Here is a 17205-nt window from a genome sequence, read left to right as displayed (position 1 = left end):
GAGTAATGAATGCAATCTTAAATTATCTACCGAGAATTACTTGAGTTAAACTCAAACAAGAGGAGACTTATTCAACTTGTTTGTCAATTAAAATGGTTTTAACGTATGGTCAAATGTAAATCTTGTTATAAATTCACTTCCTGAATATAAAAAATCTTGAGCTTTTCTATAAAATTAGCCAAAGTCAGTGGAGCATGAGAACAAGGTCATTGCTAACTGTTTTTGTCCAAGTGATGACCTACAATATACTAATGAACAAGTTTTGAATAGTTTTCCAGATATTAATGCTGACACAACTAAACTTTTAAACATTTTAACTCATGAAAGGTATATTGTAGGTCATCACTTGGACAAAAATAGTTAGCAATGACCTCGTTCTCATGCTCCACTGACTTTGGCTAATTTCATAGAAAAGCTCAAGATTTTTTTTACTTTGGTTAAATTAAATATTAAATAATGTGTGTGGTTCTGGTTTCATGTAGACAAAAAATAGGATAGGTAAGCAGGGATTTTTTTTAATTTTCCATTGGAGAGACATTCATACTTTAACAGTGCTCATTTCAAAAATGACAAAAAAATCTTTAGGGTTACCTGGGTAGGCTATTTTTATTCCTTAAAAGTAGGATAGGTAGGTATACTGGAACCACACATATTTTTTGATTTGGCCTTATTGTATAAAAAAAAACCAAAATATTTCAATTGAATAGGTCTAAGAATAGTCTTGTGACAATCAATGAATTTACAACATGTTGTATAAAATAAATAAATTACATTCATAATCACAATAAACAATCACTACTTGTAGTTTTATGGTCAAAATACTGACCAATAAATGGGTTAGAAAATATTACAACCACAGAGGATCACAATCAATATATTGCTATTATTTTACACAAAACATTATTAAAAATGCATAAAATTTTAATAAAAAGTGAGAATGCTCCCCTTTGAAAATAAATAATAAAAAAATGCATAAAAAAGAGAGGTTATTTATTTAAAAAAAAATTATAAAAAGAATAAAAGTAACTGGTTTCTTGTGTAACATTGGCATGTTAAGTCAGTTATTTCAACATTATAAATTTCATGAAAGATGGATAAATATCACACATTCCTATTCATTATCAAACCTTTAAATTATATTTAGAAAATTTACAATCTTACATTTTTGCCATCTTGAACATGTTGAAGAAAAGTACAAAACTTTTGAAATTTTGAATGCAATAACTAAGAAACACTTTCTGTGCTACTACATTGTACTAGGAATAGGTCAAAAGTAGAAATTTTGATGAATCAATTTGAAATACTTCTTATTAAATGTTCAAAACGCTTGAAATTGATATTCTTGCATAAAAAAAACCCCAAAACATACAAAATATAAAATAATATTAAGATTTTTAACTATTTTGTACCTTTGAAAAGGATTGTCTTAGTTTTATAAATTCATTTCTCTGAATTAATGCATCAGTTTTTGTGATCATACAGAAAATTAATTGCAACAATAACATATATATATTACACACTGGTTTCCTTTTTGGACTTTTTAGATTTTGCCCCCTGTAAAACCCAAACATCATGCCCATAATAATCATTATCATCAGAACTTGAAGTAGAACTGTCATCATCTTCAATCATGGGACCATACTCTGCATAACGATTAATACTGTTAGAAGATTTGGTTTGTCGATCTATAAGTCCTTTGGATATAAGTTTCTCCTTCACCCTTTCAGTGTAACTATGATTAACATAAACATAAGGTATTGCTCTAATTTTTGATTGATTTTTTTCCTCGTCCCAGTCTAGTGACCTTGGTTTAGGTAAACCTTTGTGCCGAGAATGTCTTTTGTGATGATGATCACGTCTATGATGTCTCCGATAAGAAGAGTGAGACGCAGGCTCAGAGTTATGGTCAGAGTCATTTCCACGAAATTTTCTAAATTGTAATTGACTATCAGAGTCTGGTGAATGGATGATACCATTCAAAGTTTTAGTATCTGTCGGAGATAATACATCACCATTAGGAGTTTTATTATATGTTGGTGGTGGAGATTGATAACTTGGAGGTGACAGAGATTGATAACCCGGAGGTGACAGAGATTTTTGCTTTGATGTAGGTTCATTAGGAATTCGTTGATGAACTTCCTGTATGAAATTGTCATGGTTACGATGATTACGAGCACTATGATCTGACCCTCCTGATAATGACCTTCGAATATTAATTGGGTTTTGAACTTGGGCTATGTTATCGTCAATTGCTCCATATTGTTTATAAGTACAATCTCTAGATATCTTATTATTATTGCAGTTAAGATTATTCACAGATGGCATTGTTCTTTGCTCTTCACTTTGACATGATTCGGTTATCTGACTCTGTCCATCGAAATCACGCATGCGTTGGACGGATCCATTTCTCTGCATATCTTGCACAGGACTGTATGTTTTTTCACCCTTGCTTTGTTTGGGTAGTGTATTGTTTTTAGGGTGTACTGGAGTAAATGCACTAGGATGAGATTTTGTTCCTAATGAACATGAACTGGGACATCGATTAGTACTGGTGACTTGTGACTCTGGGTATGATGTTACGCTACAACACTGACTCCCAGGACCAGGGGAACTATAGCCCATATTTGATCCCACATTAGACCCTCCTACTGGAGGAATCTGGTTTCTGTGTAATGGCAACAGTGAGAAGTAAGGAGCCTGATATGGCATGCCATTTGGTGGTGGAATTGGCTGACAGTACATTCCTGGAGAAAAATTAATTGGTGATGTTGGTTTACTATTCAAACCATTCTTTGGTTGAATTTGAATTTCAATACTTAGATGTGTGTTTGTATCACTAAGATTTCCATTACACATTTTGTTTGGCCTACCGGCCTCAGATCCTGAGAAATAATCAGTGGCACTCCCACTGAAGTTTTTAAACATATCTTTGGTTATAACTTTAGAGTGGTGCCTCTTTTCCCAGAAACGTTTTGCAGCCCCGTTTTGCTTTGGGTTATAAAATACTTGTGGGTTTTCAGGTACACTCACAACTGATCCATCAGTAATTGAATTAACGGGCACCAAACTGATGAGAGATTTATCCTTGAATGTCTTATCATTCTCTTCCTGAGTGATGTTGTAATGATTTAGAGGGACTGACGATTCACCAGTCCCTTTCGAAACACTTCCATTAGGAACATCTAACTGATTAGGCACATGAAATTCCATGTCATATACTGAAGGCTGATCACACAAGAAAAATCGCTTCCAACTGGAGCATGAATCTTTACGAGACAAACAAAAATATGACAACATAAAAATCCCAAACAGGGCACAAGTAAATGCATATAAATAACTAAATATATCCTCTTGATAAGGAATCCATGATTTAAATGGTTCCGCAACAGCAATGGCGCCACACACCCAGAATAACATGTATAACAAAAGTATTCCAACCACAGAATATAACTGAGATTTAGGTCTTTTCTCCTGGTCCATGACACTTGAAACTGTTGACTGGGTATCAGACATATCCTTTGTTTGTGCCATTCTAACTGGAGTTAAAGCTTCAATCTCTGTGGTGATCTCGTCAGTAGTGTGATTTAGTTCTATGTCATGGGTTTCATCTGTTGTTATCACATTAATAGTCTCAGGTTTTATGTCTTGTACCACACAAGCAATACGTAAAAAGAACACAACGTCGAAAAGCACCAATAAAGCTACTGGACCATAAAAAGCACCCAAACTAGGATCCCATTGTAGGAAACAGCTGAAATGAAAAAGAAACAATGTTCATTAGAAGTATCATATAAGCTTTTATATCTTATATACACGTGTTAAGTTTTATCATACTGTGTACTTATGAACTGTGGATATTCACAGATACTTTGTTCATAGATTTATGTTAATGAGGTTATACCATCATACTTGAAACACTTAAAGAACAAAATCTTTCATAATTTGAAATATTGTTTTCTTTTTGTTTTAAAGTTAGAGGTATTCTAATGATAAAATCGCTGAAGATCTTATAGCAAATTATATGAACAAGTTTAATTAAGGGAGATAATCCTTGGTAAAAAGATATTTCTCAAACTTTATTGGTTCACATATATATATATTCTATTTTGTTTCTTGCTTTAATTTGTTCCATTTCCTATGCCATAAATGTACGAAGTTTTGACTTTAAAGTTATAGATTACAGTGTTAGTATGATGCTTATTCCAGTAATTTTAACATCTACTGATGTGATAATTTTTTCAAAAGATGTAATTCCATATCTATTGTGACTTGACTTGTTTGGAGGTATATACTTACTAATTAGAGTCTGCATAATGGTCTAAACTAATAGCAGCTGTAATGCCACACACAATAACAGGTACACCGTACCCAAGGAGGTAGAACCGTAACATAGGCTGAGGAGGTAAGGGCATGTTAACTGGATCAGGAGGAGGTGCTGGGGGCTTGTCAGATTTGGTAAACTTCTTTAACAGATTGCTGAAAAACAATAATCATAATTAAACTACAAAATCTATATGTGTAAGTGATAAAGTTTTCAAATGAACTGACTGTAGATTTAATGTTTTAAGTGATATGATTCTAAAATCCATTATAGCTTTTAACATGCAAAACACGTTTGTAAAGATTTTTTTTTTTTTTTTTATTTTCTACTGTTTTTTAATCACATGAACTGTTTCAAGGCTGAAAATGTTTTTTTTTATATTTACATCAAGAAAAAAATCCTTAATTATTCAGAAATGCAAAATCTCTACTTTATCTTGAACATTACAATGACACTTCGTGATTAGTGACTGGTTATTTATTTCTTTAACCAATACCTCCCATATGTATAACTTAAAAACATTTGTAACAGCTATCACATGAATATCAAAGCATATGGTTAACATTAAAGCTTGGTGCTTCAATCAGTTTTCTATAATATTGGAGGTATGTTAACAGCTTATTGTTAAAGACCTTCCAATTACTTTTAAACATAGGACACTGATGATTCCCCCTGCTTGCATATAACGTTATAAAGGGACATAACTTAGGAATGGTAAATACTTAAGTTAGAGAACAGAAACAAAGAAATCAGCAATTTTTCCATATGTAAAGGGGCATAACTCTAGAATGGTAAAAGTGACGCCATCAACATTTAAACTTGATCTGTGTTTTGTGGTAATGAGCATTGTGTATAAGTTTTATAACATTTGGTATAGGCAAACTTAAGTTAGAGAAAGGAAACTAAAAATTCAGCAATTTTCCGGGGCATAACTCTAGAAAGGTAAAAAAAGATGCCACCCGAATTCACACTTGATCTGTGTTTTATGGTAATAACCATTGTGTATACGATTCATAACATTTGGTTGAGGCAAACTAACATTAGAGAACGGAAACGAAAAATTCAGCAACTTTCCATTTGTAAATTAAAGGGGCATATCTCTAGAAAGGTAAAAGTGACGCCACCAAATTAAAACTTGATCTGTTTTTTGTGGTAATAAGCATTGTGCATAAGTTTCAAAACATTTTGTTGAGGCAAACTAAAGTTAGAGAACAGAAACCAATTTTGGGACATACATACGGAAGGATGTACAGACAGACAAGGGTAAAACATAATAAAATGCTCCGCTGGGCGCAGCTTGATACGACCACAGAGGTTGAACCCTGAACAGTTGGGCAAGTATGGACACAACATTCAAGCTTGATACAGCACTGAATTTGGATTGTGATTAAATATTTGACACAGCATAGGTTTCTGACACAGAATGAATGTGGTCTAAGAACTTAAACATTTTTAATTTATCTATTAAAACCATATCATTATTATTTGCTTTTATATATAAATCAGAAATAACCAATTTAAAAGGGAAAATTTTAAAGAAAAAAAAAGGAAAAAAAGGAAAAAAAAATCCCTCCCCCAAATTTTTTGAACCCTCTTATGATTCATCACCCCCAAACTCAATCCCAGCCTTCCCTCTATTTCAGAGAGATCCATACACTTGAACACAAGTTATTGTCTGGAAACTAGAAAAATGCTAATTTTTGGCCCCTTTTTGGCCCCTTATTCCTAAACGTTTTGGACAATTACCTCCAAACTCAATTCCAGCTTTCCCTTTATGATATGGAACCTTGTAGTACAATTTCAGAAAGATCCATACACTTACACACAAGTTATTGTCATGAAACTAGAAAAATGCTTGTTTTTTTGCCCCTTTTTTTGCCCCTAATTCCTAAAATTTTCAGGCAATTACCCCCAAAATCAATCCCAGCAGTCCATTTGTGATATGGAACCTTGTGGTACAATGTCAGAAAGATCCATACACTAACACACAAGTTATGTCTTATTATTGTCTGGAAACAAGAAAAATGCTAATTTTTGGCCCCTTTTTCCTAAACGTTTTGGGCAATTACCCCCAAACTCAATTCCAGCTTTCCCTTTATGATATGGAACCTTGTAGTACAATTTCAGAAAGATCCATACACTTACACACAAGTTATTGTCATGAAACTAGAAAAATGCTTGTTTTTTGCCCCTTTTTTGGCCCCTAATTCCTAAAATTTTCAGGCAATTACCCCCAAAATCAATCCCAGCAGTCCATTTGTGATATGGAACCTTGTGGTACAATGTCAGAAAGATCCATACACTAACACACAAGTTATGTCTGGATTTTACAAAAATGCTTATTTTTGACCCCTTTTTGGCCCCTAATTCCTTAACTGTTGGTACCATAACCCCCAAAATCAATCCCAACCTTTCTTTTTGTGGTATTGAACCTTCTGGTAAAATTTCATAGAGATCCATTCACTTAAACTAAAGTTAGAGTGCGAAAACCAATGTGTCTTCGGACGACGACGACGACGCCAACGTCATACCAATATACGACCGAAAATTTTTTTGCGGTCGTATAAAAACAGCAGGAACACCGGCATTGGTTTTCGGTTGCAGTCTCTGGTCTTAATTATGTTTTATGTAAGGTATTTTTCCTAGTTTTTCGTGAGATGTAGTCTTTTACCCCATATCTCCTTTCAATACACACATATGATCCATTAATTTTACTAAAATCTTGATTGTTTTATATACTTACTAAGCTGTGATAGTGACCCAGAACATGGCACATAGCGTTAAGTAATGTATAAATATACCAACAATCTGGCATGCTAGATAATGGTCCATTCTTTTAACACCCATCGTAAATGTTATAATTAGAAGTAATGAACTAATGCAAATATTAATGACTGAATGCTTCATTTTCTTTGGCACATTTATAAATCTGAAAAAAAAATACAATAAAATTGTAATCATCATATAACAATAAACCAGTTGTTGATGAAAACTTGAATCATTAAACAATTCAACTAATTACACATTTGTTTTATAATGTATCTTTATGGACGATCAAGTCAACAATCTTTTGAAAAATTTTCTACAGATACATATTTTTTTTCAAATACTACAGTTGCTACTTTGGATGATACTCAGATAAAGTTAATTGTAGCTGGATATGGCTATAAAGCTCCCTATTTTTCAATGTTAAAAATTTTGGCTTATAAATGTTTTTTTTTTATTATTAGACTTATCACCAGGTTTGTACTTACATAAGCAACACAATGGGTGCCACATGTGGAGCAGGATCTGCTTACCCTTCCGTAGCACCTGAGATCACTCCCAGTTTTTTGTGGGGTTTGTGTTGCTCAGTCAAGTTTTCTATGTTGTGTTTTGTATACTATTGTTTGTCTTTTGATCATTTTTCGTTTTTTGCCACGGCATTGTCAGCTTGTTTTGGACTAATGAGTTTGGATGTCCCTTTCACATCTTTAGACTATATTTTTCACTATATCACTCTTTTTCTACCACCATTTTTTCTATGTATTCAAAGGAATAACTGTTAACATTTCATCCTCTTTTGTTCCTGCACCTTTTTAAGTTAACTCATGGCTATCTTATGTGTGACAGCTGGTCAGTGGTGACCAATACCTACCTAAAACAGGATACATATGTAACAATGACAGCCATAAGACACAGAATACACACACAGCTACCAACATATACTGCTGGCTTCATTAAATGTAACATCTTAAGTAAACCCAAATCATCAGCAACGTGTTCCTGAAAGCACAATATACAATAGTTCTTGATCAAATCAAGAGAGACTACAGATAAACCTTTAAATTCCCTAATTTATATTTCATTACCTTAATAATAAACTTCAACCCATTATTTTCTCCACCTTTTTCTATTTAAAATAATTCTCCATCAGAAACAGAAAAATTGAGAATATATGTTCAAATCTATAACCCATTCCTCACTTCCTTTTTTCCTAGCAATGAAACCTTACTCCAAAACTTTTAAAGTAGAAAAACAATGAAAATGTATGAGAACTCTCCCCCTTTTCTCTGTATTTAAAACCTACCTCCAAAATTACAAAGCTTGACAGGTGATAGCAATGTACAACAGCTGACCCATTGGTAATACTTTGAAGAAGACAGCCATCTGTATTCCATTCTCCTAAGCCATCTACAGTGAGCAATAGTACATGGATAATGTTATGCAAATATATTAATACATAAATATTATATGGAAATTTTGACATAAAACAAATGCAGCTGTCATTTAAACAAAGGATCTGCAGGGGAAACCTCATCACTTAATGTATAGTTATTACAACATATTAACACATATTAAAACAAATCAACTTGTACAATACTTAACCAGGCTAAATACACAGACATTGATTCACTGGAAAGGTAATTGTGTCATATTTTTTTTTAATACTTATTAAGGAAACTTGTACTGTTGAAACAGAACAAAATATCATTTAATAGCAAAGTTAACAATAATTGATTTTTTTAAAAGTACATATTTTAAAAGTATATCTCCATCTTTCCCATTTTCTATAGGCTTGTATGCTTGTAAGCATTCTTTGACAAAACCAATCCAATATTAATCAACGAAAATAATGGACACCTCAGTACATTGTACTTTCTATCACTTTGGCTTTTATTTTTATGCAGGTAAAACTAACAATTAAAATAAATAATTCATACTTTTTATTCATTGACAATAATAAGTAAACAATCAAAATTACCATTAGCCTCAAAGTTCCAGTAAGCTGAATACAACTTTTTAGACTTAGCTCTGATCTTAAAGGTCAGCACAATAGGTTCTGTCAAGTTGTATATGGGGGTTGCTGTAAATATACAATGGTGAAGCTGAAAATATGAACTACAGAGCAAAACAGATAAAATGACATCTAATAAAACAGTCCCTTACATTTACCACAGAGTGCAAAATGTAATCTGATCTCTGATACAATTGATATACATGTATTTGTAATTCAATATTTAAATAAAATACCAGAATCTTCTTATAAATATAACATTTGTTTTATTGTTGAATTATGTAAAAGCTAAATATGTCAGTAAGAAATGCCTGCCCCTGCCTGCAGTCTTATCACAACAAGTCATCTTTAACTGATCATTATATATTACTGTACCAAAAACATTTCCAGATCTGCAGGCATTACAAAAGAAAAGTACACAGACAAGAGTACAATTTTTCTAAAATTTTCTATATTGAAGGGCTGTACCAGTAATGCTGTAAAAAATCAGTCAACCAGAACCAATCACACACTACACTTGTAATTCACCATTAAAACACTAATGTTCCAAATCTGCAGGCATTATGAAAAAAATCAGGGCAACTTGAGTTTCAGGTGACAGAATGACAGCACATTGGTAATATTGAAGTATAACGTGTTGGGTATTGTATAGGATATGGATAAAAACCTTACAACAACAACTAGAGGCTCTCAAGAGCCTGTGTCGCTCACCTGATTCTACTTTGGTTTTGGAAATCATGTAAAAATAGATTAAAATCATAACAGATACCCTAATAATGAGTGAGGCCAAATTTGGTTTAATATTGGTCCTATAATTTAATAAAAAATCCTGGTGGCCATCTTGAACAGTAAATCGGCAACAAAGTAGCAACACTTCATCAGCACCTCATAAGAAACATTTATGCCATGTTTGGTTTCATTCCATTCAGTGCACCTCTAGAAGAAGCATTTGTATGTATTTCCCATAGGGTCTTATGTTAAAGGAAGTCCCCCCACTGGCGGCCATCGTGGATGAAGGATCAGCTTCAAAGTAACAACACTTAGTCAGCACCTCATAAGGAACATTCATGCCATGTTTGGTTTCAATCCATCCAGTATGTGGTTCTCTAAAAGAAGACATTTGTATGTATTGTCCATATGGTCCTTTGTTAAACATTGTCCCCAGCTGGCGGCCATCTTGGATGATGAATCGGCTTCAAAGTAACATCACTTCATAAGGAACATTCATGCCATGTTTGGTTTCATTCAATTCAGTGGTTCTCTAAAAGAAGACATTTGTATGTATTTCCCATAGGGTCCTATGTTAAACTAAGTCCCCCGCTGGCGGCCATCTTGGATTATGGATCTGCTTCAAAGTAACAACACTTGGTCAGCACTTCATAAGGAACATTCATGCTATGTTTGGTTTCATTCCATTCAGTGGTTCTCTAAAAGAAGACATTTGTAAATATTTCCCATAGGGTCCTATGTTAAACTAAGTCCCCCTGCTGGCAGCCATCTTGGATTATGGATTGGCTTCAAAGTAACAACACTTGGTCAGCACCTCATAAGGAACATTCATGTCATGTTTGGTTTCATTCCATTCAGTGGTTCTGTAAAAGAGGACATTTGTATGTATTTCCCATAGGGTCCTATGTTAAACTAAGTCCCCTGCTGGTGGCCATCTTGAATGATGGATCTGCTTCAAAGTAACAACACTTGGTCAGCACCTCATAAGAAACATTCATGCCATGTTTGGTTCCATTCCATTCTGTGGTTCTCTAAAAGAAGACATTTGTAAATATTTCCCATAGGGTCCTATGTTAAACTAAGTCCCCCGCTGGCAGCCATCTTCGATTATGAATCGGCTTCAAAGTAACAACACTTGGTCAGCACCTCATAAAGAACATTCATGCCATGTTTGGTTTCATTCCATTCAGTGGTTCTCTAAAAGAAGACATTTGTATGTATTTCCCATAGAGTCCTATGTTAAACTAAGTCCCCCGCTGGCGTCCATCTTGGATGATGGATCTGCTTCAAAGTAACAACACTTGGTCAGCACCTCATAAGGAACATTCATGCCATGTTTGGTTTCATTCCATTCAGTGGTTCTCTAAAAGAAGACATTTGTATGTATTTCCCATAGGGTCCTATGTTAAACTAAGTCCCCCGCTGGCGGCCATCTTGGATGATGGATCGGCTACAAAGTAACAACACTTGGTCATCACTTCATAAGGAACATTCATGCCATGTTTGGTTTCATTCCATTCAGTGGTTTAAAATGTAAAAAGTTAACGACGACGACGGACGACAACGGACGACGACAGACGACGGACGCCAAGTGATGAGAAAAGCTCACTTGGCCCTTTGGGCCAGGTGAGCTAAAAATGAAAGGAACAAATTGGACCTAAAATTTTATCTTTTTACGAACAGAGGGCAAGGTAAAATATAGGTTTTGATTCTCCAATATCCTGATTTTTACAATGTGATAAGAATGAACAGTTCAAAAACCAGTTAAGATAGATTATCACAAATTTTCTCTAATATTTTTTAGTAGAAAGTTTCTTTGGAAAATAATCTTACAATCATTAGTATTGTAATAAAGGTCAGTTGTTTTGTTTAAAAAAACAAACAGTACAAAGTAAGTGAAGAGGCATTAAACAGAAGAATGTAATATATGATCATCATCATCTCTAAAATATAAAGACAAGTTGTTCTTCATAAAAAATGTCAAATTTTAATGGATCTTGTCATAATGCAAGACATAAATCAAAACTCTTATGTATGTTGGGTGGTCAATAGATATAAGAAGATGTGGTATGAGTGCCAATGAGACAACTCTATATATATTGTTTTAAATAGTCCTATAAACAAGGAATTATTTGAATCTGGAATAATTTTGAGTTCTTGAAAATTGATCTGAAATGTATAATTAAAACTAACCCAATAAAGGATGGTAAGCCATGCATCATGGCTAAGGGTGGTTAGTTAGTTCATACTGAAATATCAGTGAAAGTAACTTTAACCTTAGCCATGGCTAACCCATTTAGTTAGGTTAGTTTTCATCATACATTTCTCATCAATTTTCCAGAATTCAAAATAATTCCAGATTCAAACAATTCCTTGTTTTTGGTGCATAGTTATATGACAATAAATATAGGTACTGGTATCATAATCACAGTATATCCTTTGATTAAAGAAGTAGATACTCACAGATATTAACAGTCAGTACTGGTGACACAGCAGTCAGAACTTTTCCTTGCAATAAAGGATCCTTTGGAGAGACAGTGATGGGAAATAATGAAGGCTCCTTGTAAGCCACAAACTGGAAAGTAACAGAATCGTCTAATGCTATCTCTGTGTTGTTCCTTATTAAGGATTTTGGCAAGTAGACAAATCCCTGAAAAAAAGGAAAACATAAATCTTCTTTCATAAATACACAATATTCAATGAAGTTTGGTTACAAACATTTTTTTACTTAAAAAGTAGCAATCAATTTTAGTAAATATCCCAATGGACAAATTCTGAACTGTTACAAGATTCTTTTTTGTATTGAAAGAACTTGTATGAATCCTTTTGTAACTGTCTGGTTTACCAAAGTGAGTTACCCCCAAGGTTTGTAACTGACTGAGAAACCCGAAGGTTTGTAACTGACTTAGCAACCCCAAGGTTTGTAACTAACTGAGTAACCCACAGTTTGTTACTGACTGAGTAACTCTCAGTATGTTACTGACTGAGTAACCCACAGTTTGTTACTGAGTAACTCTCAGTATGTTACTGACTGAGTAACCCACAGTTTGTTACTGACTGAGTAACTCTCAGTATGTTACTGACTGAGTAACCCACAGTTTGTTACTGACTGAGTAACTCTCAGTATGTTACTGACTGAGTAACCCACAGTTTGTTACTGACTGAGTAACCCACAGTATGTTACTGACTGAGTAATCCACAGTTTGTTACTGACTGAGTAACCCACAGTTTGTTACTGACTGAGTAACCCACAGTTTGTTACTGACTGATTAACCCACAGTTTGTTACTGACTGAGTAACCCACAGTTTGTTACTGACTGAGTAACCCACAGTTTGTAACTGACTGAGTAACCCACAGTTTGTTACTGACTGATTAATCTATAGTTTGTTAATGACTGATTAATCTACAGTTAGTAACTGACTGAGTAAAGTAAGGTTTGTACCTGACTGATTTGCATAAGATTTATAATTGACTGAGTAACCCACAGTTTTTAACTGAATAATCTTAGGTTAGTAACTCACTCAGTAACCTCGTGATTGTACCTGACTGAGTAACATAAGGTTAGTAACTGACTGAGTAATCTTAGGTAAGTAACTCACTTAGTAACCTCATGATTGACATTGTACCTGACTGAGTAACCTTAGGTTAGTAACTGACTGAGTAATATTAGGTAAGTAACTCACTCAGTAACCTAAGGATTGTACCTGAATGAGTAACCTAAGGTTAATAACTGACTTAGTAATCTTAGGTCAGTAACTCACTCGGTAACCTAAGGATTGTACTTAACTGAGTAACCTAAGGTTAATAACTGACTTAGTAATCTTAGGTCTGTAACTCACTCAGTAACCTAAGGATTGTACTTAACTGAGTAACCTAAGGTTAATAACTGACTTAGTAATCTTAGGTTTGTAACTCACTCAGTAACCTAAGGATTGTACTTAACTGAGTCACCTAATGTTAATAACTGACTGAGCCTAAGTTAGTAACTAACTGAATAACTTAATGTTAGTAACTGACTGAGTAACCTAAGGTTAATAACTGACTGAGTAACATACAGTTTGTTACTAACAGAGAAGCTTTATAATATAAGGAGGACATTCAGTCGAATAACATTACAATTATTGAGTACTAATGTGCACTTTTATCCAATCTTTCTCTGTTTACAAAATATAAAATTGAGAATGGAAATGGGGAATGTGTCAAAGAGACAACAACCCATTGATAGTTTATCAATCTAGGCACAATGAAAAGATGAACATTTTTTTTTTACTTTTTTGCTCTGACAAGGCACTTCTCACTGGACAGAGGCCAACAAATCCTAGAGAGCTACATCAATTAACACTGAGTAGTCTTGTCATAAAACTTTTAACATGTTTCAATTTTAAATAAGCAAATTACTACAATCTTAAAAGTTATCTTATCTGGTAAATAAACTAAATTTGACAAATGGAAAAGATAAAGAAACTAAACAATAACTCAATTAAATGTTGGCAGAAAACTCTCATTGCTGTTGAAATCTTGACAGATTTTTGTATTTCTTGTACAAATGTTATAAATCTGTGTTTATTTTGTTTGATAAAATCAACTGTGTAATGAATTGTGTAATTCCAAACTATCAATAATACCTTCCTCTTAACAATGCATTAGATATTTCATTTCTCATAATGAAAATTTAAAGCTTTCAATAAGATAGAAAACTCCATTTATAACAATTTTTTTTTTAACTTTATACCTACATCAGATTTGTTAAGTCTATGTGTAAAAATACATTTAAAGGTTTCTTTTATCTTGCATTTTTTTTTCATAATTAATTAATAGTTAAGTGAAAATATAATCACATGTAAAGAGTACAAAATTTTAACAAAATGTTAGCTTGGATTCTTTTGCAATCAATTGTGATAAATAATTCTAGGCAAAAAAATAAACCCAAACCATTCCTGTCCAAGTAATACCCATCTCAGATCAAGACAGACAGGTTGGTATTCCAATCTCAGTAAACAGTATAACACAATTATTGTGCAGTGGATCACTTTAACGTGAGAAATTTTTTCTATTTTATTATAAATTGCCACTTAAATTCAACTTTAGTCTTCAAAGTCAAACTTATGATTTTAATCAAGCTTGCATTGACTTTATGTAAATACCAAAATTCAAACTTTCAATCAATTAAATGTAGACAGAGAAATTATTTTGACAAACTTACTTCAACAATATGATCCTTTACTGGGGGAAACCTCAAAGGTAAAGATGACAAAAACACAGTAATTCTACTATCAATATTAGATGCAAAGATATGCATGTTAGATTTTTATCATCATGTCATGTTGACTTAAACGATTTGAACAATGGGCTTATTGGTGATTATGTTTGTTCAACCTCAAAATGGTAATGTTAATTTCAAATCTCCTTCCTGACTGTTTGATGTTCACCATCAATTTGGGAATTTTTTGATTAGAGAGAAGAAAAATAGGTTAAACTGAATATTTTAATCAATATTTAAAGACATTTTCTTTCCTTTAGGGGAAAGAAGACAATGAACTCTGTGAACTAATATTTAAATATAATTTATAAATCTTCCTTACTAATTAGCATCCTATTTACCAACTCCTAATTTTCTAAATTTGTTATTTTTCTGAGTAAGAGAATATGCTTGGCTCGTCTGTTCTGTAATGCAATGAACCATCATCTGCATTCATATAATCTTAACCATCAGGCCAATGGATAATGTGTTTGAAGGGTGAATAATGACCTTGGCTACCTAAGATGGTCTTTTAATGTCTGTATTTGGTAGTTACAAATTTTACTCTGAATATATGACTAATTTGTTGATCACAGTGTACCGAAGAAAAACAATATCAAATTAATCTCTGTAACTTTGTAACTTTCTGTTACATCAAAAACCTAGCCTAATAAAATGTAGGAATATTTTACAACAAAAAGTCAACAAAGAATCTAGACTACTTTAAACTATAACTCCCTTGAAAATGTTTGTAAAAGTTGAGGCACAACAAATGTTAAGTAAAGAGAAAAGCTCACACAGCCCTTTGGGTGAGCTTAATAAGGAAATGAGTTATGACTGCTATTGAGACAAACTATCCATCAGAGTTCAATTGACCTGGATATAAGGGCCTTTTTATAGCTTACTATACATTATGGGTTTTTCTCATTGTTGAAGGCTGTACAGTAACCTGTAATTATTCACATCTCTGTCCTGTGGTCCATGGATAGTTGTCTCATTGGCAATCATACAACATTTCTTTTTATTTTTATGAAGTCAGCAATAAAGTAGCAGTACTCTTCCAACATCCTTCATTCAATGCAGGAGATGATTATATATTAACTCAACAATCAATATATAATGCAACTTGAGTAAAACAGTTAAACAGTAAAAATGAAAAAAATAAAACAATTTGAATAACTTTTAACATCAAAACCTTACTACAATTTCATGATTTTTGATTTCAACAACCTAACAATATTAAGAATGAGAGATCATTTTCCAATCTTCCCCTCATTATATCATTAAGTGGTAAATGATCTATACCTTTCAAATGAAGACATGCAAAATTAACCATGTTTGAATGGATCATTACTGACATTGTACCCAGATAAGATCTTGTGGTTACAAATACAACCCAATTAAAATGGTTAGTACCTGTAGACTAATACTACAGCATGGCACCACTAACAACCAATTCACAATAAATCCTTGTGCAAAACTTGTCTTCTCCAATGTCAGGTACATTCTTTTTATAAGATTTGATTTTTACCTTACAAGGTTATGTCATATTATTATAAATCAAGAATTCAGACGTTAATAGCAGACTGAAATATGATGTGATTAATAAGCAAAGTTATATTTCTTCTCATCAAATGACATGCAATGTATATTTCTTATTTTCTAATAAATTTGCTTGCTTTCCTCCTGAAATTAAATGTTATATGCTTCACTCGTGAACTGATGATTGGTAGTTACCTAATGTCCAGTGTCAAATATTACATGTATACACAAAATGTATCAACATAAACAAAATATTTTTCTTCATTAGATCCCCTTTTTGATTAATATTGATCAGGATCACCAATAAAACACAAGGATGTGCATAAACCAGAGAAACTATATTACAAAAGGGGCTAAAAGGTTTATTCTTTGGTTAATTTAAATAACCAGATTGTGGAAGAAAGAAAATAGAAGAGTTTTGACTGACACTGGAAAACAAGGGTATGAAATTAACACTTGCACTATGTCATCTATTGGGAAGGATACTGCATAACTGTATATAAGTTTATTGACAGTCTGTGAACTCCATATAACTGACAATTATAAGATAACTTTATATTACAATGTAAAAATGAACTTTAATAACTCAAAATTCA

At 33.0% G+C, this 17205-nt stretch overlaps 1 protein-coding gene across 1 annotated transcript in view; it reads right to left on the bottom strand.

Moving 5' to 3' along the window:
• Positions 1-308: 308 nt before the first annotated feature.
• LOC127736120 (adhesion G protein-coupled receptor A3-like) overlaps positions 309-17205 on the bottom strand; it is a 94691-nt gene continuing 77794 nt past the window's right edge. The window contains exons 11-17 of the mRNA XM_052246663.1: positions 12291-12477; positions 9066-9167; positions 8391-8494; positions 7959-8086; positions 7065-7250; positions 4297-4476; positions 309-3751 (exon numbers count right to left, since the gene is read on the bottom strand). Coding sequence (XP_052102623.1) covers positions 1513-3751; positions 4297-4476; positions 7065-7250; positions 7959-8086; positions 8391-8494; positions 9066-9167; positions 12291-12477 — 3126 coding nt within the window. The 3' untranslated portion in view covers positions 309-1512. The remainder of the gene's footprint in view (positions 3752-4296; positions 4477-7064; positions 7251-7958; positions 8087-8390; positions 8495-9065; positions 9168-12290; positions 12478-17205) is intronic.

The sequence above is a fragment of the Mytilus californianus genome, unplaced genomic scaffold (genome assembly GCF_021869535.1).
Source record: "Mytilus californianus isolate M0D057914Y unplaced genomic scaffold, xbMytCali1.0.p SCAF_3, whole genome shotgun sequence".
Classification (NCBI taxonomy): Eukaryota; Metazoa; Mollusca; class Bivalvia; order Mytilida; family Mytilidae; genus Mytilus; species Mytilus californianus.
Note: the sequence above shows the minus strand (reverse complement) of the source record. Positions and strands in the feature narration are given on the sequence as shown.